The 26368-nt window shown below is 43.2% G+C and overlaps 1 protein-coding gene and 1 non-coding gene across 7 annotated transcripts in view; one reads left to right on the top strand and one right to left on the bottom strand.

The window, feature by feature from the left end:
* Window positions 1–26368, top strand: part of Hipk1 (homeodomain interacting protein kinase 1) — an 84180-nt gene that overhangs the window by 21417 nt on the left and 36395 nt on the right. For 3 of the 6 annotated variants that reach the window (XM_057793973.1, XM_057793974.1, XM_057793972.1), the window contains exon 4: window positions 22358–23435. In XM_057793973.1, coding sequence (XP_057649956.1) covers window positions 22358–23435 — 1078 coding nt within the window. Of the gene's footprint in view, window positions 1–8561; window positions 8693–8878; window positions 9092–9315; window positions 9410–22357; window positions 23436–26368 lie in introns of those variants that run through there. The other 3 variants (XM_057793976.1, XM_057793975.1, XM_057793977.1) reach the window with 3 other exon arrangements.
* On the bottom strand, window positions 15119–15251 carry LOC130890264 (small nucleolar RNA SNORA51). Its single transcript, XR_009058709.1, has one exon. It is a non-coding gene; the product is annotated as a small nucleolar RNA SNORA51 (small nucleolar RNA).

The following is a 26368-nucleotide window of genomic DNA, read 5'->3' as shown; positions in this document are numbered from 1 at the left end:
GACTTGACAGTAAGTGTTCTTACACACCCAGTCATCTTACACTCTAGTCCAGCTAGCCTCAAACTTGCAACAATCCTCCTGCCTCAGTCTGTAGTCCTGGGATCAACATGAGTCATTATACCCACCTAAGGCTAGGATTTTTCAGTGAAAAAACAATTGATTAGAAAGCACTTGATATTTGAAAGTTATTTGAATGATCATGAATATTTAATAGTATGAATACTGAAAAATACAACTCTTTAATTTTTTTTATTTTATATACATTGGTGGTTTTTTTTTTAAAGATTTATTTATTTATTATGTATACGACATTCTGCCTTGATGTATGCCCACACGCCAGAGGAGGGAGCCAGATCTCAGTACAGATGGTTGTGAGCCACCATGTGGTTGCTGGGAATTGAACTCAGGACCTCTGGAAGAGCAACCAGTGCTCTTAACCTCTGAGCCATCTCTCCAGCCCTACATTGGTGTTTTGCCTGCACATATGTCTGGCTGAGGGTATTGGGTCTCCTGGAACTGGAGTTACAGACAGCTGTGAGCCACTATGTGGGTGCTGGGAATTGAACCTGGGTCCTCTAGTTCAATTAGACAGTGCTCTTAACCACTGGACCATCTTTCCAGCCCTGCCCCTAAACATGTAACTTTGAATATCTGCATCTAAGCAGAGAGATCTGTAAGCTTCAGTAAGATTGAGATGCTCTTGTGTGCTCCCTTTGTTCTAGTTACTTGGCTGGCTGTTGTGGAGAGAGTGCCTGAACTCAAGAGTTCTAGGCCAGCCTGGCTAACATAGGGATATCCCATCTCTTAAAGCAATGCTCTCATGAAAGATACATACATCCTAGTCAAACTGTCTGAATTGGGTCTATTCATTTAAGTCACCAAGTTGTAATATTCTGTATCCATTCAGAACAGGACATAAATGAAGGTTGAGAGATTGCAGTCTTTATAAGGCTCTAGACTCTGCTTGTTAAGATAGGACTGCAGAAATCCTTGTCGAAGGTTAATTAACAAAAATCCAATAAATTTAGGGGATGTGACTTTTTTTGTTTTTTGTTTGTTTGTTTGTTTGTTTGTTTGTTTTTTTCGAGACAGGGTTTCTCTGTGGCTTTGGCACCTGTCCTGGAACTAGCTCTTGTAGACCAGGCTGGCCTCGAACTCACAGAGATCTGCCTGCCTCTGCCTCCTGAGTGCTGGGATTAAAGGCGTGCGCCACCACCGCCCAACAAGTGACTTTTTTATGTAAGATGAGATTTCTTTACATAACCTAGACTGGCCTCAAACTTCTTGCCTCTGCTTTTGCCTCTGTCTTTTGAGTGCTGGGATCATAAGTGTGAACTGCCAAACCTGGGTCAGTTGGTGTGTATGTGTGTATGTGTGTGTTTCTGTCTTTTGCTCAATCCCCAGTGCTGGTGTTAGGGTGCACCTGGCTTTTACATGGGTGCTTGGGATCCATACTCAGGTTTTCGTACTTGTTTTTCAGGATGCTGGGGATTTGAACTTGGGTCCAACATTTGTTTGACAGGCACTTTACCAATGGGGCCATCTCCCTGGCCCCCAGTTACCAGTGTTGAAGTATTTGTGGTTCACATCTCCCAGACTTTCTGATTTCCCAGTAGATGTACTGGATGTAAATGATAACAGGTAGCTGTAGACATAGGATGCCTTTAAAAGGAACTTCTCCTCTTCCTCTCTCTTCTCCCCCACTCCACTTTTCAAGACAGGGCTTCCCTATGTAGCTCAGACTGACCTGGAGCTATCTCTTACCTCAGGTAAGACTGAAACAATCTCCCTACCTCTCAAAGTGACTTTTAAAAATAATGGTAAAAAAAATGTTAAATTCACAGCTGTCAATGAAAATTTCTCATTTTGACAAGGCTTTGGTTTTTCAAGTTAGGGTTTCTCTATGTAACCTCACCGACTGTCCTGGAACTTGCTTTGTAGATCAGGCTGGCCTCATACTCATGGAGATCGACCTACCTCTGCCTCCCAAGTGCTGGGATTAAAGGTGTGCACCACCACTGCCCCTCCTTTTATTACTGAGGTGAAATTGAAGTTACATGCAATTAGCCAGCTATTTTAATGTGTACAGTAAAGTGGTATTCAGTGAGCTCACACTATGCAACGAACACCGTTCTCCAGTTACACAGGTCCCTTCTTTTGGTTCCTTGTATTTCATTCTTCCTGTAGTAGGAGCTGCGGGCCTGCTTTTCATCCTGCCTGGCTCCTGCCCGGCTAGCTTTACACCAGAAATAACAACTCACAAACTGTATTCTTTTAAACACTGCTTGGCCCATTAGCTCTAGCCCTTACTGGCTAATTCTCATATCCTGATCAACCCATGTCTAATAATCTGTGTAGCATCAGTTTTACCAGGAAAGATTCAGCATGTCTGACCTGGCGGCTGGCTTCATTACGTCTGCCCAGGAGAGGGGAGCATGGCATCTGAGCTCACTTCCTCTTCCTCCCAGCATTCTGTTCTGTTTACTCCACCCACCTATGTTCTAACCTATGAGGGCCAAGCAGTTTCTTTATTATTTAACCAATGACCTTCCTCCATCATCTTCCACTTAAATCTCATAGGCATGCCCTTCTCCCAGACTCTTACTCCACCAAACTGTCATTTTCTCTGGGACTCAATCTTCAAAATGTCTTCTTACCCCCAACATTCATGCTAGATTTGGTCTTCAAGAAACCAATTAAGTGGTCAAAACTTGTCTTGGTTAATCCTAGGGTAAGTGAGTGAGAAATCAAAAAAGGTGGATAGCTCAGACCCATGTATTTTTTTTCAATATGGAAAGCTAGAAAAAGGCATTGCCTAGAATAAACCCTATCACTCGGTTGGATCAGAAGTCCCTTCCCAGCTGACAACCACCATCCAGAAGCACATTACTTCTGCCTGCATGGTACCTCTAAGCTTGATCTCACTGAGATTAGTAGTGGCTATTTAATTGCCAGATCTAGTGGGTACACCAGTCACCCCTCCCCTCTTTACTTTTTGAAATATTTGAAAAACACAGATCAGCATTTTCTTTTAGAAAGCATTGTTGTTGGGGGCTGGAGAGATGGGTCAGAGGTTAAGAGCACTGACTGCTCTTCCAGAGGTCCTGAGTTCAATTCCTAGCAACCCACATATGGCTCACAACCATCCATAATGAGATCTGGCACCCTCTTCTGGCCTGCAGGCATCCAGTGTATGTAATGAATAAATAAAAAAATAAAGCATTGTTGTCTGAGGTTTCTGTCCTGCACGGTTCCTGCAGTTGTTAAGTCCCAAAGAAATCACATAGATGTCTATATTAATCATAAACTGATTGGCCCATTAGCTCAGGCTTTTTATTAACTCATAACTTATATTAGCCCATTATTTTTATCTTTGTTAGCCACATGGCTTGGTACCTTTTTTAGCAGGGCAGGTCACATCTTCCTTCTTCTTGTCTGGGCAGGACTCCAGAGGGAGCTTCCCTCTTCCCAGAATTCTCCTGTTCTCATTGACCTACCTCTACTTCCTGTCTGGTTGTCCCGCCTATACTTCCTACCTGGCTACTGACCAATTAGCATTTATTTAAAACATAATTGACAGAATATAGACAATTGTCCCACACCAAAGCATCAAAGAGACTTTCTCCTATTATCAGGTAAGCTAAAAATTCCTGCAAATTGGGGCTGGAGAGATGGCTCAGTGGTTAAGAGTACTGACTGCTCTTCCAGAGGATCTGGGTTCAATTCCCAGCACCCACATGGCAGCTCACAACTGTCTGAAGATCCAGTTGCAGGGAATCTGACACCTTCACACCAATGCACATAAAAAAATAAAATTAAAAAAAAAAATTCCTGCAAATTGCTGGGCGGTGGTGGCGCATGCCTTTAATCCCAGCACTCGGGAGGCAGAGGCAGGCAGATGTCTGTGAGTTCGAGACCAGCCTGGTCTACAAGAGCTAGTTCCAGGACAGGCTCCAAAACCACAGAGAAACCCTGTCTCGAAAAACCAAAAAAAAAAAAAAAAAAAATTCCTGCAAATAGAAAATATATCCCACAGTGGCTTCGTTAAGATAAACTCCAGAAATGGGGGCGATTCCAGGTTTATTCAGCAGCTCAATGACCCACTTATTCTTGTTGTTCCCCCAAATGCTGTCTCTATTGCTCCCCATGGCAGCTTTAGGCTCATGTCTGAATTCCTTTCTCTCAGAAAGTGGACAGATGCAGGACAAAAAGACTTTTTCTTCTGGAAAGTAGTGGCGCAAGCCTTTAATCCCAGCACTTGGAAGGCAGAGGCAGGCTTATCTCTGTGAGTTCGAGACTAGCCTGGTTTACAGAGGGAGTTTCAGGACTGGTTCCATAGCTACTGTGAAACCCTGTCTCAAAAAAAGTGTAAATATAAAATATAAAAAAGTGTATATATAAAAATAAAGTGTATATATACACTTTAAATGTATATTTTATATATATGTAAATATACACAGATATGTATATATACATATAAATATATAGAGACTTTAAATACACACACACACAGACTTTTTCCTCTCAGAGTGGTTTATTTTTTAACACAGGGTTTCATTTTGTAGCCTGTACTAACTTGATAATCACTATATAGACCAGGCTGGCCTCAACCCTGTAGTAATTCTCCTGCCTCTACCTTCTAAATGCTAGGATTATGGATATATACCACTAGGCATGGCCAGTGCTCCATGCAGGGTCTTACTGTATAGTTCTGGGTGTCCTAGAACTTGCTATGTGGACCATGCTGATCTCCAACTAACATATATTTGACTGCCCCTGTCTTCTGAGTGCTGAGATTAAAAGCATGCACTACCATACCCAGTTTTGACCAGTGCTATCTTTTCAGGAAAAAAAAATTCTTCAGGAGGCTAGCCTGCAAATTTCACTGGCCAGAGCTGGATGTTATACCCACATCCAGATTACCAGAAGTGGTTTATATTAACATAGTCTCTGAATTGTATGGGGGAACTTGACTTGTCGTCCTTAAAAATCAAAGGATCAGCTGTGCGATGGTGGCGCACACCTTTAATCCCAGCACTTGGGAGGCAGAGGTGGGTGGTCTCTGTGAGTTCAATGCAGCCTGGTCTACAAGAGCTAGTTTCAGGACAGGCTCCAAAGCTACAGAGAAACCCTGTCTCGAAAAACCAAAACCCAGCAAACATCAAAGGATCTTCTACCTTGCAGTCTGGGATTAGACTGCTAGGAAAGTGCCTTTGGTTCAGAGGTGGATTTTCCCTTTAAAACACTCTCTCTTCCCTGGGCACATCTGCTCAGCTGTAACACCCAGCACACCTTCACATTAACAGCATCCATACCCTAGAGTTCCCACCACTGAATATGTGCAGAACAGATGTGTGTGTTCATTGCACACAGGCCTGGCCTACAAAATATTCCCACACTGGCCTGGAGAGATGCTCAGAGGTTAAAAGCACTTGTTGCTCTTGCAGAGGACCTGGGTTCTGGCCCCATAACTCACATGGTGGCTCACAACCATGTAACTGCAGTTCCAGGGGATCTAACTTCATGTTCTGACTTCTGAAGCCATGTGGTGCACATATAGACACCCAGGAAAAAAGCACAGGCATAAAATTAAATTGGGGGTGGGGGTGGGGAGACAGGATTTCATTGTGTAGCTCTGGCTGTTCTGGAGCTCACTATGTAGACCAGGCTGGTCTCAACTCACAGAAATCACTTGCCTCTGCTTTCTGAGTGCTGGGTTTAAAGGCTTGCAGTACTACACTTAAATTTAAAAAAATTTAAATCCTTACAATCCGCATTCTTCCTTTCCTTTTTTGTGCTCAGATAAAGGATTAGGTGGAGAAATGAAAGCCTCTAAAAATAGCAAAGCTAAAGAATCTGGTTGAAAGGTACACGAATCTCTGAATGCCTTCTTGGAGTCAAATATTCCTCTTACCCCTAGCTACCCAATCTATTAAATAGAGTTTGATAATCTTAAAACACCAAGGTATTTTTTTTTTTAAGAATGGATATCACTGTGTATCTCTAGGTGGCTTGGATCGCTCTATGTCTACCAGGTTGACCTCAAAGTCATAGAGATTAGTTTGTCTCTGCCTCCCAGAAAAGTAGCTTTAAAAAGTTACTTGAGCCAGGCAGTGGTGGCACACACCTTTAATCCCAGCTCTTGGGAGGCAGTGGATCACTGAGTTCAAGCCCAGCCTGGTTCCAGGAGCGAGTTCCAGGACAGGCTCCAAAGCAAAAGAAAGAAAAAATAAATAGAGACAAGGTCCAAGGCTGTTGTCCAGGCTGGCCTTGAACTCCTGATCTTCCTGCCTGTACCTCCCAAACGCTGGGACTGCAGGCCTGTGCCACTAGGTTTGGCTGCAAGTGAGTTCAGACTCTGCTTTGCCCTTCCAGCTTCTCATAGCCCCATCTCCTTTTCCAGCTGCTCAGCCCCTGTCTGGAAGGGAGTACTTCATCTGCCCCTCTCCAGTTTTCCTCCACTCCAGCCAGCTGTCTTCCCTACTCCCACTTCTTCCTTATTAGTCCTTTGATTAAGCCTCTTCATTAATTTTCAAAATGTGAGTCTCCCTGTTCACTAACCTGGCACCCAGCCAGAGGAGCTGTAAACTGCAAGCTCCATCAGTGCATAGGTTGTGCTGTTTCATCTTTAGTTTCTAGCAACGTCTGGCACACAGCAGTTACCCTAACTCTAGAGATTTGGTGAATGGGTTACAGACTTGTCGCTGCACCAAACTTGGAGCTTTGTTGACTAGCGCATGCTCGAATATGGTCTTCTCTGATGGTGCTCTCTGACTCCATTATTCAAGTCATGTGTATTTGTATTCATTTTTCCTCACTAAACTGCAAACTCTGGGAGGGAAAAGACTGTATCTTACTCATCTTTCACCTGAACCAGTGTCTAGGGAGTGTCTGGCATGAAGCAGTTTGTTGGATGAATGAGCGAATAACATTAGCAAGGAAAATACTAGACTTTGAAAAGTTCCCTGAAGATCAGAAAACAAACAAATAAAACAAAACAAAACAAATCTTGGAAGCTGGGTTGTAGTGGCACAACACCTTTAATCCCAGCACTTGGGAGGCAGAGGGAGTCGAGGCCAGCCTTGTTTACAGAGTTCCAGGATAGCCATGATTACATTTCCCTGTGTCTCCAAAAAACAAAAACCAAAAAAACAAGCAAACAAAAGTTCCCTGAAGAATGTGACAGATTGAGGAAAAGAGTTAAGAACAGTGAAAATAGAGAGTAATTAATGTAACAAAGGCACAAATAGCAGGCAGATGACGGTGCTAGATCAGATCTGGGAGTCAGTCAGAAAAGGCTCTCTACAGGTAAAATCTGAGATGTTTTACACACAAAAGGAACATAACGAGAGTAAATTAGAAGCCGGTCATTAGAAGCTGGTGAAATATGGCAAAATACTTGACTAAAGCCTGCTTTTAAAGCAGGATCTGTTCAACCCCAGGCCTCAAGTTTCTGCCTTTTTCTTGGCTCACTAGGCAGGCATGCTCATTCATTCTTGCGTCTTGATATTTCCAGGGCCAGGCCGGTGTGGGGACTTCATGTTCTCTAAACAGTCAAGAAGGAAGTTTCTGTGAAAACGAGCAAACAAACCTGCCCTGTGGGACTGAATGCTTTTGCTAACCCTGGCTCTCCAGGGAAATGAACTTCCCTGTTCCGGTGGTAAGAAGAGAAAGTCAAATGACTTTCCTTAAAAGGTATTATAGGATAGTCTAGAAAAATTTTGTGAGGTGAATTCAAAGAAATCAAGGATGTATATAGTGAGGAGTCAGAAACATAACAGATAGAAAGGCTTCTGAAGTCTGCTCCCCTCCTCAGAGAGAGCATGTAAATTAAATATCCATGGTGGCAACCAGTCACTGACTTTAGTAATCTGTGAGATGGAACACATGGATTCTCCCCCTATCCTCACTTTGTAGATCAAGCTGGCCTTCAACTCACAGATCCACCTGCTCTGCCTGTTGAATCCTCGGACTAAAGGCAGGAACCATCACACCCTACTCTCATAAATACTAGCCTCGAAAAATGTTCCCCATTTCAGGCGTCAACATTTGCAAAAGGCACATCTAAAGGCCTACGGCATCGCTTGAGGCTGAGTTGGCAACGTGTATTAAGATAACCCAGTTTTCAGTGACCGTTTTCTTAGAACATTGTGCCCAGTGCGCTGTTTCCTGAGTCCTCTGCCTCTCTACCGTCTGTGGAGGTAAGAACATTTTCGTTTACTGCATGCATTTAGGAGCTGAGTTCGGAGTAGTTGTTTTCTTCTTTCCTCCCACACCGCAAAGGGAGCGCTTCAGTCAGTATAGGGAGGCGTCCAGATCCCGTCTGCTGCCATAAAGTACTCGACATGGCAGCGAACCACTGAAGCCTAAACTGAGATAATTCTTCATCCTCGGGGCTTCTCAGGTAGTGTCTCCCCGCGCTGCCCAATCGCTAGGATACGCCTGTGGGGGGGGGGGGGATCACACTGGTTTGGGGTGATGTCACATAGGCTGAGATGACATCTAGCAGCGGGAAACCCGACAGGCTCCAGACGCCGGTAAACCACCTCGGAGACTGCTGAGCGGAGGGGGCCGGGGAATCCGGTCCCCACACACCGTCCACGCTGGCTCCCCACGGAGGCCCACCCGCTCCTGCGGCCCGCAGCACGAAGCAATGATCCCGACCGGCCCGCTCCTCCGCACTTCCGCCTTAGTAGGTGTCATGGCGCTAGGAGGCTGAACGGTTCCGGCGAGGCGGGGCCGGCCGGATGAGGGCGGGCGCTCGGGGCTCCATTTGTCGGGTCTGGCGACAACGGCAGCTGCGGAGCGAAGGGCCGGGCCGTGGCCCCGGACGGCAGCGGGAGGGCGAGGCGGGAGCGCGCGGCGCTGAGGCGGCGGCGGCGGGAAGGGGCCGGGCGGCGGGGCAGGCGGGAGGCTGGCGAGGCTCCGGCCGCGGGACGGGCGCGGGGACGGCTCCGGGGGACGGGGGCCGGGGCCCGGGCCGGCTCGTGCGGGGGGTATGATGACCCGGCGGCGGGGCCCCGGATCGCGTCTCCTCCGCCGCCTCCTCGCGGCGGCCCCAGCTCGCGGCTGAGAACTACACCCACCGGCGGTGAGTCAGGCCGGGCGAGGATGGATGGGGTCCGGGCGCCCCGAGGTGGCGCCGAGCGGGTCGCGGGCTGCCGGGGGCGGCCGGCTTGCACCGGGAGCCTCTCTGGGCAGGCCCCGCGCGGCCCCGGGAGCCGCGTCCCGCTGCCTGGTCGCGAGCGGCGGGACGCGACCGTGTGCCCGGGAAACTCCCCCTGCCTCCTGCCACTTCCCTCCCGAGCGTGCTGTTGTCCTCAGGTGACAGGGGCCCGTCTGGCGGTCCCCACCCTCCGGTTCCCCGCCCCTACCCCTGGCTGCGGTGGCAGGTCCCTATGAGAAGCTTGTGAGTGTGCATGTCACCCCACTGTCTGTCGCTCTAGTTCGGGCGTATTTGTGCTTTGGGGGACCGGGAAGCCGTGTGTAGAGAACATTGTGATGGTCGGGTTGGTGTGGAAGCTTTTCTGTTCTCTTCGCTCATGTTCTGTAATCGTTGAGTTTGTAATTTGTGATGGTGGTGAGGCTATGTGGGGACCAGCCACTCAGACGTGGTTTTTTTCCCCCCAAGACAAAGCTAGAGGTCTTTTTCAAAAGAAACTTTTGCAGCCTGTCGTTACTTTGAAAGCCAAAACCAACAAAAACCCCAAACGGTTAAAGGAAAAGGTGGAAACAACCAAAATGACTTGGGTAGGGCCCGCGCTATAAACAGCTCTGTGGGGAAGAGCCCCCTTTGTGCTTGGCAGCCAAGACCTGAAACTTGGTCTCCAGGAGCGTTGGTCTAACCTCCAGTTTGTTGTGGTGACGAACCATGAGCAATGGCCTGTGTGTTTATGCTGGGCGCGCTTTCTTTCCTGTTTGGGGATGGGTACTGGGAATGGAAGGGGGGTGGGGTGGACAACCCCAAGCTCCAGTAAGTAAATCTTTACGTAACCACTGACTCGGTCGTGGATACTCATCTTAAGATGCTCTTTCTTGTCTAGTCAGTGACACTGAGAAGTCTCAGCAGTGTGGTGCGGCCACATTCTAGTTTCAAGAGTAGATTCTCCTGCCGGAGACCGCCCTTTTTATCTTGTTTCTTAGTAACTCTGAAAACAGCAGTATGGCTTCCTGCTCTAGATGAAGTGGGGTTAATTTAAGTGGCTGATGTCCTCAGCAGAACCTACAATTTTGCTCTTGTTTGTATAAAGCTATTTTTGATTCGTGGTCTGTAAGTTTTTTTGTTGTTCTTAAGATTAGAGAGAATGCAAACCTTTGTTAGCTTTTCTTTTTCCATTTAAAAACCTAAAGCTTTCTGTAAAACAAAAACTTAACTGATTTTACCTAATCACTGTTATTCAGCTGGTTATTTTGGGTATTTGCATGCAATTTCCTTAGGAGTCGGTTGTTACCATATGATGAAGGCTTTAAGATAGCTTCTCAGCTTGAAGGGTATTTTGTTGAAGTATTTGAGATCGAAGCTGGAGGCTTCCAAACTGGTAAGGCATCTGACAGAAACCGTGACTGCGATCTTGTCTGTGTGCCAGCTCTGGTTTGTGATAGTGTCATGGCCAGTTGATCTCTGGACATTGTATTATATTTTACAGATTTTAGACCAAGCTGATTGGTAATGAGATTTAAAATCAAACCAGATTTTCCTCCTGAACAAAAAATAAGTCAAAGTTCACATTTCTCTGGAAAACAGAATTCTTTCCTCCTTTGTTTTTGTTTTTATAAGCCCAGATCCACCGATCCACCAGTGGTTTGTTGGTAGAAATCAGTGAGCCAGACCTGCCTGTGAACTTCTTAGACTTGGAACTTGTACAGCTGGTTGGTTATGTATTTTAACTGGGCATTTCGTAATTTGAATAATTTTGTAAGCCTGAGCAGTCTGATCTGTCAGCTGCCCTTTTCTGGACTGTGTGACAACCATCTATGTTTGGTTAGGCCTTTCCCTACTAGTTCCTCTTCAGTTTCTTCCCTTGGAATTCATGTTGTTTTGCACACTGGTTATTAAGATTATTTTCTTTTTGTTTGTTACTAATGCTTTGTTGACCAGGCTGACCTCACACTCCTGACCTGAAAGGATGGTTTTTGTGTTAGCATCACTGAAACTTCATGGTGCCTGGTGTGGGTCTATTTTTGCCTTTGATTTTGCCTTTTGTCCTTTTTTAATTGTAGAAATTGAGCTAGTGTATGTATAATGTATTCCTGTGTGCATACTTTGTCACATTTATTTATTCAGTGTGTGCAGGAGAGGACACATTGCAGGAATTGGTTTTCTGTCATGTTTTCAGGCTTAGCAGCAAGTGCCTCTACCCACTGAGCTATTTTGCAGGCCCTCTAGTGCCTTTTATAGTTTCCTTTTCCTTTTAGGGTGCGTATTACTTCAGCAGTCTTCTAAGGTTATTGAATAAACGTTCTATGTCTTTGGATTCTTTAAAGTCACCTGGTGCCATGTTTTCCTTGTTGCTTAATGAAAAGGAACCAGGAGACCTGAATTCTTTGCCAACATTTTGCTCATTAGCTTTGTGTAAAACTTATTTGGCCTTCTTGGGTTTCTTTTTTTCCCATATTAGAATTAGAGGATGTTAGAAAGATTCTTTTTAAAGTCTGTTAGTTATAAAAGTCCAGTACTTTTTTTTTCTCTTTCTTTCTACTTCTCCAGTCAAATATATTTCCTTCCTCTACACAGTTCCTCATTTTTCCATAGCCCTTGGATCCTGGCAAAAGGTACCCCATTCTTCTTGAAACAGCCTCATCTCCCATCTGCCAAGCCATTGTTACCTTACTTAAGCCCTCCTTCCTTTTCATCTTTGCTGGCTGATCTGAACTGGGCTCTCACTTGGTGGTGTTTGTGTTTTATAGTGATCTCTACTTTGTTCTTATGTTGGGAACTCTTTGTGCCATTTTCTTTATCAAACTTTATAAATCTTGTTGATTATCTCTGATACATATAAAATAATCCACATTTCTAACACAAAGGACCTATTTTCTTTTGTTCTGTTGCAATAGATTTGTTATGCAGAACCAGTCTAAGCAGATATTGAAACTGGGAAAAACATCATACCTAGAAGGAAAGCATCCTATTTTGTTTGTTTTGGTTTGGTTTGGTTTTTTGAGACAGGGTTTCTCTGTGGTTTTGGAGCCTGTCCTGGAACTAGCTCTTGTAGACCAGGCTGGTCTCGAACTCACAGAGATCCGCCTGCCTCTGCCTCCCAAGTGCTGGGATTAAAGGTGTGCGCCACCACCGCCCGGCAAGGAAAGCCTCCTTTAGCTAGCTAGCTTATCAAAACTTGTCAGGGCATTTTTTTTTTAAAAGATTTATTTATTTATTATGTATACAACATTCTGCCTCCATGTATGCCCACATTCCAGAAGAGGGCACCAGATCTCATTACAGATGGTTGAGAGCCACCATGTGGTTGCTGGGAATTGAACTCAGGACCTCTGGAAGAGCAGCCAGTGCTCTTAACCACTGAGCCATCTCTCCAGCCCAGGGCATTTTTTTAAATGGCTGAAGGTACACAGAGTTGTAGATGATCTCCTGGCAGCTAACATCACCTTTCCCACACCTTGTTTTGCAATACCAGTTGGGAAATTGGTTTGTCATCCACAGTCCCATATGAAGGAGGAAGTACTGCCAAGGGGTGACAAACTTTGATTCAAATGTTGTTCATTAGGGTTTCAAGCTTACTTTTTTACTTCAGTGTTACTATGCTTAGAACAGTAATATATTATTACAGACAAAAGACTGTAATTTCTGTCACATCATGTATTTCTCTGATTCAGTCATAATTATTTCTGAGATTCCCCTACATTTATGTATGGAACAATAGTGTGATGTCTTTATAGTCAGTCATGCTAGGAAATACTTGGCACATACTGTATGCCAGCCATTATAATGGGTGCTAGTGATAACAGAAAAGAGAAAAAAACTGATGTCTCACTACCCTGATGTTAAGGATCATCCTTACAGAATGTAAACTTGAGAAAAGAAGCTGGCTTTTATTTTTTAAATTATGTACATGCACACACACACACAACATACACATACACACAACATACACACATGTCGGGACAGTTCTCCTCTACTGTAGTTCTGGGGATTAAGCTCAGGTATCAAATGCTTGTATCTGCTCAGTTATGTTGCTGAACCACTACTAGTCGGCTTTAAAATATTTTGTTTCTTAGGTTTATTTATTTTATGTATATCAGTATTTTGCTTGAATGTGTATGTGCACCACATGTGTGCCTAGTACCTGAGATCAGAAGAGAGTGTCAGCTCCACTGTCGGTGTAGCGGCGTAAATGAATGCAGACAGATTGTAAAAATATCTACAGCTTTAATGGGGAAAATAGACTTACAGAACCAGAGGTTCCCGGGGAGAACAGGAAAGCAGAAGGGGTGGCTGGGAGCACGCCTGCAATCTTTATAAGTAAAAAATATCCTTGGGGGACCCCGCCCCCTGCTAGCAAGGTGATTGGCTGGGTCTCCCCTACATCTCCCCTTTTTGTCTAAATAAGATAGAGCCAAACCAAATACAACTATATACAATAGGAATAAATAATAAATATACTAAACGTTCTATTTTAAAGAATCTAAATAATGTAGAGAGTAACTACTATTATCTAATCGTTAACTCCGTCAAAGATCTGAGAAGGGAATTAATATTACCTAACAAACAAGAGATATCCAAAATGTGCAACAATTGACAGAGACAACTGACTACCTGGGCAATCACCCAAAGTCTCGTTTGCAATGTTGAGTCAGCCAACTTTGGCTAAGGCCTAACATAATTGACATACCATTATTAAAGGCAAGGAACTTTCTTAGAACTATCCTACCCTGTTTTGGCAAGATAAGACAATCCTGTTTTATCCACTTTTGGATATTTTGTATCTTTGTCAGTAGTTGAGGTATGGGCTTTTCTTAACCCAAAGGCCAGTTTTGCCAAGAAGACAAGCTCCCAGTGGAGTGTCTTTGGTGCTCAACATTTTCTCGGGAGTAGAGTGGTGTTGCCAGGAGTAATTGTGTCTTGTTGACAAAGAATTCTAGGTTAGATTAAAGGCCATTTTTCTACAGTTCTTTGAAGAGGCTGAAGATCATACTATTTATACTAAATATAATCTCCATGTATCTAAAAAACCTGATTAACCTAAAAATAAATATGGCAAACATATAATTTTCAATACCTATCTAACTTGAAGACTAAGTGAATAAACAACTGTGCAATATATGAAGACAATGATCTTCAACTGTAAACAATGTCATTACATATCAAATGTAAACAATGTTATTATATAAATAGTATCAGAGGTAGAAATGTACATTGCAATATGGGAGATGTATCAATACAATATAGACAAAGTTATAAGCATACTTATACAAAAATAGGGGTAGGAACACTCACATTCAATATTTAATATATCAATATACAAGAAACAGTACCAATACAATTTTCTAAAAACAGTAATTTACAAATACCAATCATCCCATCAAACCAGTTAATCCCCCCCTTTTTTTGAAAATACCCCTAATTTTATAAAATATCTCACCATCCCCTTAACCCTAAACCAACCACTAAAAGGTGTTCCTAACCCTGAGGGCAAACTCTGTTGGGAGAGGGGATGTCATCCTCTAGCAAAAGGGGTGGCTGGGAGCACGCCCACAATCTTTATAAGTAAAAAATATCCTCGGGGGGACCCGCCCCCTGCTAGCAAGGTGATTGGCTGGGTCTCCCCTACAGCTCCACTAAACTGGAGTTGCATGTTTGTGAGCCACCATGTGAGAGCTGGGAACTGAACCCTGGGGTCACCTGCCAGAGCAACAAGCAAGCCAACCATGGAGCCACCTGTCTAACCCTTCCCCTCATCTCCAGAGTTAACTTTTAAATAAATAAGTCTAAATAGTGATACTTAAACTCCAGAGTGGTCTCTGCTTTCTCTAGTCTTCCCTGTCATTTGTATCTCAGTTCAATTGCCAGCATCATACAAGGCTTTAATACCAATACCATGCAAGGCTTTTCCTGATGCCATCTCTATTGTGTTTTTTTTTTTTTTTTTTTTTTTTTTTTTATCCATGTCTCCCCATTCACAATACAGACCAGGCCCAGTGCCCTGGGCTGAGGTGTACATGGGGTGGCTTTATTATGCCTCCTCTTTCTATACAGCCAGTGTAAGAACACAGCCTGTGGTAAGCACAAGGAGGCCTATCTATTGTGTTTTCTTCATAGCTTACCACTATTTGAATCTTTCTCTCTCTCTCTCTCTCTCTCTCTCTCTCTCTCTCTCTCTCTGTTTGTACATTAATTGCATTTCTCTTTCTCTCTTTGTGATTGTGTGGAGAGAGAAGGGGTGGTAAGGGAGAAAGAACAAACTATCCCCAGCTGAATATATGCTCTAAGAGATAAAAGGCCATACCTATCTTTAATACCACCGTGTCTCTGTGTCTAGAACAGTTTCTGGCAGGCAGGCATCAGGTCCTCAATACATGTTTGTTAAGGGACTAAATTAAGCAAGTGTAACTGTAAAGAAAGTAGCGTGTGCTTTGGGAGTATTTATCAGGAGCCTGACCTACTATAAAGTAGCCCTAGGGAAGACTTCCGAGTATTTTTGTCTGATTAAATAATTTAGTAGAAGGAAAAATGTTTCTGTTTTATGTAACAGCCTAAAGTCAATGTTCTGTGTCAAAGTGGTGTTCCAGGTTAGTAGTCTGCTCCCTGCTCCGGGGACACTTCAAACCCACGCTTCCATCTTGTTACTCTGCCATCGCTTGGATGTTGTCTCGTGGTAGAAGTTTGGGGCTCTGCAAACCTTATCCACTCATTGTTCTCTGCTGGCGAAGAAGACTGTTCAACATAGTCTAGTCTTGCGTCTAATAAAGGAGAAAGTAGATTTTTTTTTTTTAATAAAAATCAACAAGCTCTAACACACTGAAGTGAGATTTAAATGGGGCCTAGGACACATAGACGTTAGAGAAAGAAAAGGTTAAGAAGGGAAATGAAGTTCAGTTCAGAAAAGCACATTTGTATATGAAGGAACTTGGACTGGAGAAGTCAGGGCCCGAGTGTCCTGGGAAAGAAAGGAGTGGGTAAACCAAGTCTGTAAAAGTAACCCTAGGCCAGACTCTGTAAGGTCTGCTGATAAACACTGGGGCTTTGGGCTCTTCCTGAAGGTTTATATGGGGGTGGGGGAATGTATATTTTTTTTCCAGATGTACTTTTTTTTTTTTTTTTTGGTTTTTCGAGACAGGGTTTGGAGCCTGTCCTGGAACTAGCTCTTGTAGACCAGGCTGGTCTCGAACTCACAGAGATCCACCTGCCTCTGCCTCCCGAGTGCTGGGATTAAAGGCGTGCGCCACCACCGCCCGGCCATTTCTTTTTTTTTTTTAATATTTATTTATTATGCATGCAATATTCTGTCTGTATGTATGCCTGCAGGCCAGAAGAGGGCACCAGACCTCATTACAGATGGTTGTGAGCCACCATGTGGTTGCCGGGAATTGAACTCAGGACCTTTGGAAGAGCAGGCAATGCTCTTAACCACTGAGCCATCTCTCCAGCCCCCAGATGTACATTTCTAAAGCAAGCTTCAGCTAGGAGGTGAAGAGTGAATTGGGAAAGATGAGCGTGGGCAGGGTGCTTGCAAGTACAGTTTGGGGGAGACCAGGCAGGCTGTTTAAGTAAAAAGTTCAGAATTTAAGTTTTAAGTAGCTAGTGCAGGAGGACTGGAGAAAACTTGAGTGGAGTAGAAAGATTAGGTTTCTGGCAAAAGAATTTTCTCAAATTTTTATTTTATGTTTATATGTGTATACAAACACATCCATGTATGCCAGTGTGGAGATCAGGTTGGTGTTTCGTGTCCCTGTTTACTGATAGCCATTTTATTTTTGAGACAGGGTCATCTCTCACTGAACCTGGAGCTTGAAAATTGGGCAAAGAGCTCCAAGGATCCACCAGTTTCTGCCCTCTAGCAGCGGCGTGTACCCAGCACGTAACTTTTATGTGGGTGCTAAGGATCTGAACTCAGGTCCTCATGGTTGTGTACTTCTTTCCCCGAGCCACCTCCCTAGCGCTTGTTTTACTTTTACCAAACATGTATTCCTGGGCCGGGAAGACAGTCAGCGGTGAAAGTGCGTGTTGTTCATGCCTGGCCACCTGGGCTTGATCCCTGATCCTCCGTAAAGGCGGAAGGAGAGAACGAATTCCACAGTTTTCTGATCTCACATCACATCATGCCACACACACTCACTAATAACAGAAATAATAAATAAACCATGTTCTTTTACTTATCTATTGATAAGAATGTATGTCAGAATGTATATTGGAGAATATACGTTCTGCATCCAGGACAGATACATGGGAGAACTCAATGTAAAGTATTTATTGGTTTTAGTTATTTAGGTCATCAGTTGTTACATTGTGTCAGAGGAGGCTAGTTTGGTCTACAGAGCAAGTCTCAGGACAGTCAGGGCTACACAGTGAGACAAAAACTTTGAAAATGATTATCTCGCCTGTGGTCCCAACCATTCCCTGCAGTGTTGTGTTTTAATTGCTGCAGGGTCACCTGCCTGTGGTGAAAGCGGTGTGCAGTACATGCCAGGGAGTAGAGATGCTCTTACAGAGCCTGTTTGAAAGCCTTTCACTCCAGCAGGGCACCGTTCGTGAGCAGTAGATACAAGTACTAAACAGCCTTTGCCTCTTAGTTCTACTTTGGGATTATTGTGGGGAGCAAATTTGTTGTGTCACGTTAGTTAAGTCTTTGGAAAGTGAATTTTGAAATAAAAAACTTTGTTCATTGCTGGAGCCAAGAGGTGAAATGTTTCAGGAAGTCAGAAATATTTGATTTATCGGAAGCTATCTTCATTTATATTGAAAAGATTTGTAATTTTTTTTAACAGAGCATTATATACAGTAAAATACAGTCATTAATTCTGCCCCATATTTTTGTTTGACAAGTCTTGCCTAGGAAAATAATTGATCCCCATTTGCAAAGGCAGATTTGTAGGACAGTGTCTGTGTCTAGAAATGGCCTTTTTAAGCCTTATTTCAGAGTGGATTTATAAATAACAGTGTTAGTTTTTCTAGGCCATTTGGATTCTGTGTTTTCTTCTCACCTTGTTACTGAGGTCTGAGTGAGTGTCAGCCACATGAAGAATCCTGGTGCTAAAATATGTATGTGTGAGAAAGACTAGTGAAATCCTGCTTGTTTTTTTCCCTTGCATGGACTAGGTTTGTTTTTCTGAGTATGTTATATTCAAAATGCCCTAGGACATGTTTTCTTTCCTCTCTTTTTTGAGGGGTGGGGTCGAGTAATGTTGAGTGAAAATTTGAAGTCATTAGTATTTGTTATTTTGTTATAGGTCAAAAGTTGGCAATAACATCACTCTGGCAAATGTAGTGTTTTCAAAGAGTATCTGGTAATGAAGGGTACAAAAAAACAGTGGCCAAGAGTGGTGGTGCATGCCTCAGAAGAGAGAGGGAGGAGGAAGGAGGGGCTCAAGGTCATCTTCAACTAAATAGTTAAGTAAGAAACTGTCTTAAAACTCAGGCAATAAACAAATGGGTCTTTCATGAATTCTGATATTTATGACCTTGTCTTTTGATTTTGGGTTTTGTGAGGTCAGGTCATAAAGCCTAGGCTAGTCTCACACTTAGCTAAGGCTAGCCTTGAGCTTCCGACCCCTGCTCCTACCATCTCAAGAGCTAATATGACAAGTGTGCCACCACTGGCCCACGACCCCTTGTCCTTTACAGTTGCTTCAAACTGTACATTTTATAATAAAACTTTTACTACTTTTAACTACATAAATATTGTGTTCCATGGTTTGGATGAATTGTTAAATTTATATTTCAATAGGGAAAACAAATTTGGAACATTTATTTCTTTTTAAGTTTGGCTCAATTTTATGATGGCAAGTAATACTTTGTATTATTTTAATAGGCAAAATTTGTAAAGGAACTCCAAATTCAGTTTTGTTTTCTTTTAGAATTTTTTTAAAGATTTATCATTTTTATGTGCATTGGTGTTTTGCCTGCATGTATATCTGTGTGAAGGTGCCAGATCCTCTGGAGCGAGTTAGAGACAGTTGTAAGCCCCTATGTGGGTGCTGGAAGTTGAACCCAGGTCCTCTTGAAGAGCAGCCAGTGCTCTTAACCACTGAGCCATCTCTCCAGCCCCAAGACTTTTATTAACTTGGTTTTACATTGGTGATGTAGGTAGACCAAAATACTTTGTATATTCATAACCTGCTAAGTTGAAGTGCACTGGCCTTAGCTTTTAATTTGTACTTTTTTTCTCCTTGAGGTTCATATAAATTATGGAAACTTGCTTAAAGTAAAGCCAAACCACATTTTAGAAATTGAAGGTTGAAGATACATTTCTTCTTTGCATCTGACTACAGTGCAGACAGTTTTACGTTGTAATCAGGCACAAAGAAGTGCATGTATTTTCTCCCCTCCCTCTTTCATTTAAATCAGTACCAGGGATCAAATCCAAGGCCCTGTGAATTCTAGGCAGACACAATCTCTGACTCCACTCTAGCCCCTACACAATGCTTTTTCATGTTCTGTAACATCTGTTGTCATGTTTCCTTCCTTTCTAATCATATGTTTATTTTCTTGTGACTTGTAAAATTGTACTGTGGGGGGTTGGAGTGGAGACTTTACCCATATCTTAAGAACCATGCAAACAAAAGAGAAGGACATGTAAAGAAAACAAAACCAAAGTCAAAGCATTTGAAAGTACTCCAGTTTATGTATTAGTGTTAGTGAGTTGTAGGTAATGAACTTGGTAGGGTCAAGTCTTTTTCCAGCAAATGTTGTGTTTATATTGCATTAACAGATTCTGGAAGGGGCTGGGTGATAGAAGTGAGGAAGAAAACAGATGGTACCTGTCTTCATGGAATTTATACTGTGGGCAGGGATGTGACAGTAAATAATTTAAAATTATAGGAGAAGAACAGCAACTTCATAATGGAAGGGACAAAGGGATGTGTGTGTGGGTGTACATGTGTGTGCATGCTGAGGGAGAGAAGAGGTTTGTATTAGAAGCTGATGTTGAGAGCCTTACAGGAACTGATGAGCATATGCCTGTAGTCTCAGCCCTTAGGAGGCAGAGGCAGAGGCAGGGGGAGATGGATCAAAGTAGGAAAGCTGGTCAGCAAGAACATTTTGAGAATTTTTGGTGAGGCTTTTGAGTCTGTGGACATGTGAGTATGTTTGCAGGAACAGGGTGTGTGAGTGTGTGTGTCTAGGCTACAGGCTAATGTCATATCTTTCTCAATTGCTCTCCATCCTTTTTTTTTTTTTTTTTTTTTTTTTTTTTGAGACAGGGTCTCTCACTGAACTTGGAGCTTACTGATTCAGCCAGACTGGATGGCCACCAACCCTTAGGAATCCTGTCTCCATCTCCCCAATGTTGGGATTATAGGTGCATAAGGTGCATACTGCTGTGCCTGGCTTTTATGTGGGTGCAAGGGATCTTAACTCAGGTCCTCATGCTTGCATGGCAAACACCTACTGGTCGAGCCACCTTGCTAGCCCCTTGGTGAAGATTTTTCTCCACCCCATGTACTGAGGGTTATATCAGTGCTTTGCACATGTTAAGCAACTTGTGGCTATAACATCCTTAACATCCTACCATCGAGCTAGCTCCCTAGCTACTGCCCCCCCACACTCTCTTGGTTGTTGTTCCTGATGTTGTTTTTTGACTTTATTTTGAAGCAGGATCTCTCACTAAGTTACCTAGCCTGGACTTAAACTCAGCTGGCCTTCAATCTGTGGATTCTCCCATCTCTCAACAAGACCTGTTTTGAAGGTTTTTAACTTTATGCCCAAAGAATGGAAAACTTCTGGGGGGAGGGGGGAGTAGGAGGAGAGATGGTTAAGAAAAGAGAACAGTTATCCATCTAGCTTGTTGTTTAAGAGCAAAGATGTAAAAGTTGAAGGTCCACCTTAGCTACGTAGCAAGCTCGAGGGTAGATTGGATACTAAAGGTCCTGTCTCAACCAAAACAACAAATAAAAGCAGTTCTTTGGAATTGAGTGTGTTTGAGGCAGTTCTTTGGAGGCTGTTTGCACTGTGAACAAGAATGCCGACTTGAACTGTGGTTAGGTACAGATCAGACAGGTAGTAGTTTGTGAAGACAGGGAGAGGCGTGCGTGCATGTAATGAGTGTGCCAGGAGCCACCGCTTTCCCTGCGTTAATACCCAATTCTCAGAAGAGCTCCGGACATGGCTGTGCTGTTACCATTATAGAGATGAGGAAGCCGAGGCTCATTGCTCCCTGATTCTTGACTCGAGTCGGTGGCTGTTTGGTGCCATACCATAACTGAGATAGGAAATTGAGAGTGGAGTGAGGCCTGTCAAGTTGGATTTTGGACATGTTGAACTTGAGGTGTCTTATAGTCAAGTGGGCATTTGGATCAAATGTATAGATTTGGTGGGAGGGGTAGAAGAGGAGGAGAGAGAGGAGTCTCCATTTGAAATAGAAATGTTAGGGTTTTTTGTTTTTTGTTTTTTTTAAGATGACATATTGGGTTATAAAGAGGGAAAGTACAGAACTAGGAAAGGAGTTTGCTGTAGAGACCCAAGGCCTCTGAAGGGAAGGCCCAGCTGGTGGGAAGAGAGCAGATGAAGATGATATGGCATGTGTTCTGTGCTAAGAGTTTGGTCTTTATTCTTAAAAAATAGCTTTGGGGGTGATTAATGTTTTGGTTTACTGAACTTTAGATGTCTGCGGGAAATTCAGGATGGCCTGACTCTTATTTCCTCTCCCCTTATCTTTACATTTCTCTCTCCTTTCTCCTTCTCCCTTTCTCTCTCTCCCTTGTCTGACTCCATCTCCCTGTGTAGTCCAGCATGATTTCATGTATACGATGTGCATGTATGTGTCTGGTGTGTATGTCATCTTCAGACCGTGGAGGTCAGAGGACAACTTGTGGGAGTCACCTGTCTCCTTCCTCCATGAGCGTCTTGGAAGAAAGCTCACATTGCCGGCACTTGCCTTTGCCCACTGAGCTCTGTCTTACCTCCTGACCCTGTCTAAAGATAGCTTTCTGTACAAAGTCCTCTCGCCTTGTCAACCTGGGTGACTTCTGGTTGATGGCGGTCTCCAGGGCTGAAGAGCAGAACACTATTTTATGTGTGGCTTGTGCAGAGGAGTGGACCTGTATCTGTGAATGTCGGTTAGGACTGAATTAGCCTTTGGGAGGCGGGAAACAGCGCGGTTTCAGTCTTTTATCAGCTACAATATGCTGGTGGTAAGTGTTGCATCGCGAACCCTTGTGGTCTCATTCTTGCTTTCTTTCCACGTAGGTATGGCATCACAGCTGCAGGTGTTTTCCCCCCCATCAGTGTCGTCCAGTGCCTTCTGCAGTGCGAAGAAACTGAAAATAGAGCCCTCTGGCTGGGATGTTTCAGGACAGAGCAGCAACGACAAATATTATACCCACAGCAAAACCCTCCCAGCCACACAAGGGCAAGCCAGCTCCTCTCACCAGGTAGCAAATTTCAATATTCCTGCTTACGACCAGGGCCTCCTCCTCCCAGCTCCTACAGTGGAGCATATTGTGGTAACAGCTGCTGATAGCTCAGGCAGTGCCGCTACGGCAACCTTCCAAAGCAGCCAGACCCTGACGCACAGGAGCAACGTTTCTTTGCTTGAGCCATATCAAAAATGTGGATTGAAAAGAAAAAGTGAGGAAGTCGACAGCAACGGTAGTGTGCAGATCATAGAAGAACATCCCCCTCTCATGCTGCAAAACAGAACTGTGGTGGGTGCTGCTGCCACGACCACCACTGTGACCACGAAGAGTAGCAGTTCTAGCGGAGAAGGGGATTACCAGCTGGTCCAGCATGAGATCCTCTGCTCCATGACCAACAGCTATGAAGTCTTGGAGTTCCTAGGCCGGGGAACATTTGGACAGGTGGCAAAGTGCTGGAAGCGGAGCACCAAGGAAATTGTGGCGATTAAGATCTTGAAGAACCACCCGTCCTATGCCAGACAAGGGCAGATTGAAGTGAGCATCCTTTCCCGTCTAAGCAGTGAAAATGCTGATGAGTATAATTTTGTCCGTTCTTACGAGTGTTTCCAGCACAAGAATCACACCTGCCTTGTGTTTGAGATGTTGGAGCAGAACTTGTATGATTTTCTAAAGCAGAACAAGTTCAGCCCGCTGCCACTCAAGTACATCAGGCCAATCTTGCAGCAGGTGGCCACAGCCTTGATGAAGCTGAAGAGTCTGGGTCTCATTCATGCTGACCTCAAACCTGAAAACATAATGCTGGTTGATCCAGTTCGCCAGCCCTACCGAGTGAAGGTCATTGACTTTGGTTCTGCTAGTCACGTTTCCAAAGCTGTGTGTTCAACCTACCTGCAGTCACGCTATTACAGGCAAGTGCAAAATCCTGAAGAACTGTCCTTGTGTTTAACATGCATAGAATAGAAATCTAATTATACTACCCAGGAGTCTACTTATTTCTAGATTCCAAGATGGGAGCAGGGTTTGTTTTAGCTCCTTACATGTATATGTGACATTCCTATAAGTAACATGCTTTTCTTGCTGACATCCTCTTTAGTACTAGCAAAATGAGCTCAAATTTCATTCTGAAGGTTGTTGCTAGCTGAATTGTGCTAGTTTCTGGCTCGTTCTTGACTGCCATTACACCTGACTTTTCCCACTTGAAGGACTGACTGTACAAGATGATCCATCTGGGCAGATGCTGCAGGGGTTTTTTTAGCTCCTACCTTGGCATGTAAATGTCTTGGGAACACCTTTAGATTTAACCTAGCAGCGGTTTATTCTTATTAGATGATTGCTGTGATCTTCTGTTTGAACATCTCTACAATATTTTGAACTTTAGTTATCCTAAGATAGCCTGACCTAAGTATGTTAGTGATTTATCTTTCTAAAGTAGTACTTCCAATACAAGGCTCTTTTATTATTTTAAATTCTTATAACAGTACTTATGTTGGTATACACAGTTTTGTGTGTTTTATAAACCAAGGCTTTAAAAATGTGCTCTTACTTCTTAGATCTTTATTTTACCTAGTTATTGATCTTAAGAATCTGATACTTAATTTAATAACATAAATAGCATATTGATTTTACAACCATTCAGTCAAGAAATGAAGCATGAACTGGGGTATGTGGCTCAAACACAGGACTTGCCTAGCCTGCATGAGGCTGAGTTTAATGCCTCCCCACACCAGAAATAGGTAACTCTAAAGTACATATTTATGTGTATTCTCTTAGGAGTGTGTGTGTGTCCTTTTTTGCGGGGGTGGGGGGAGACAAGGTCTTACTATATAGCCTTGTTTGGCCTGGAACTTGCTGTGTAGATCAGGTTGGAATTGAACTCACAGCGATCTGCCTATTAGGATTAACAGATTTGTTATCTGTTTTCTTTGAATTTTGTTTATTTTATGTGTATGGGTGTTGTTAGTATGTATGTCTGTGTACCAAGAGTGTGCCTGGTCCCCACAGAAGCTAGATCCAGTTCTCTGCAATGAAGTTACAGATGGGTGTGATCTGCCATGTAGGAACTGGGAATTGAACCCAGGTCTTCTAGAAGAATAGTCAGTACTCTTAACCGCAGAGTCATCTCTCCAGCTCTATCTCTATATCTTAATGATTTATGGTTTTGAGGTTAATCTATTCTGTAGCACCCAGCAAGGATGTCATTCCTTCTTCTGTTGAGAAATGTCTCATTGTATGTATATGCCATATTTTGTTTATCCATTTGTTGATAGGCATTTGGGTTGTTATCACCTTCCAGCTCTTGTGAATGATGCTGCTTTGAACACTGCTGTACATGTATCTAAATTCATATTTTTAGGCTTTTCAGTTGTAGACTTGGGGTAGACTTGCTAGATCTTAGGGAGTTGTGAGTAGCTTTGAGAAGCTATTAACTTGCATGGAGGCTGTGCTCCTATATTCCTCCCAGCAGCGAAGGAAAGTTCCAGTTGCTTCATGTTTCCTCCAACACTTGTTATTTTCTATATATTTTTAAAGTAGCTATCTTTATGGGTATAAAGTGGTATCTCAGGTAGTTTTGATTTATGTTTTCTTAATCAGTGATACATTTTTCATGTCCTTATTTTATACCTTATATTTTTTTTGGAGAGATACTTAATTCAGGTCCTCCGCCCAGATTTTCAGTTGGTTTTGTTATGTTTTAGAAATTAAAAAATATATATTCTAGGCATTAAGAGATATGATTTGCAAATATCTTGTATCCTTTTATAGCTTTTGAATCTCTTGCTAATGTCTGATACACAAATCTTCTGACCTTGTTTATTCTTCAGGTGTCATGCATTACAAACCCATCATTGTGGAGTTTATCTCCTGTTTTCTTCTACAAATCTTAGACTTTTAGCTCCTACATTTATCTATTTATTTTTGTGACAAGGTTTTTGCTATATAGCTCTGGTTGACCTGGTGCTCAGGTAGCTCAAGCTGGCTTTGAACTCAGCAGTCTCCTTCCTGGCTCAGCCTCCTGAATACTTGGATTGCAAGTATGGGCTACCACCCCTTGTTCATTTTTTTGTTTTGTTTTGTTTATGTTTTTGTTTTTGTTTTTCGAGACAGGGTTTCTCTGTAGCTTTGGAGCCTGTCCTGGAACTAGCTTTTGTAGACCAGGCTGAACTCAAACTCACAGAGATGCGCCTGCCTCTGCCTCCCGAGTGCTGGGATTAAAGGCGTGCGCCACCACCGCCCAGCTCGCTTGTTCAATTTTTATTGTTTAAAGTAATGTTTAATTCTTTTGCATGTGACTATTTCACACAAGGTTCTTTGCTCTAAAGACTGTCCGTTCCCCCAGTGAATGGCCTTGGCATCTTTGTCAAGTTAATCCAACCATATATTTAAGAGTTTATTTCTGTATCCCATACTGATAATTTCTGCATGTCTATCTAAGCAGTGGCTCTCAGCCTGTGGGGCACGACCGCTTTGGTGGTCGAATGAGCCTTCACTGGGGTCACCTATCAGATCTCCTGCATATCAGAAATTTATGTTACAACACTAGCAAAATCACAGTTGTGAAATAGCAGTGAAAATAATATTATGGTTGGGGGTCACCACAACATGAGAAACCATATTAAAGGGTCACAACATTAGGGAGAATCACTGGTCTATAGGATAGATTTTTCTATTTTTTCCTTCCAGTCATAGGATTTAATAAAAATAACATTGACATCGCAAATTTTTGGGGGTAGTGCAGTACTGACAGCTTAATGATAGTCTTTTAATCTATCCTCACTTTTAAAAATCTTTATGGTTTTATAAAACTATGACATGTTTTGCTTGAAATGAGGCAAAGGAGCTC

The sequence above is a fragment of the Chionomys nivalis genome, chromosome 18 (genome assembly GCF_950005125.1).
Source record: "Chionomys nivalis chromosome 18, mChiNiv1.1, whole genome shotgun sequence".
NCBI classification, from domain to species: domain Eukaryota; kingdom Metazoa; phylum Chordata; class Mammalia; order Rodentia; family Cricetidae; genus Chionomys; species Chionomys nivalis.
Note: the sequence above shows the minus strand (reverse complement) of the source record. Positions and strands in the feature narration are given on the sequence as shown.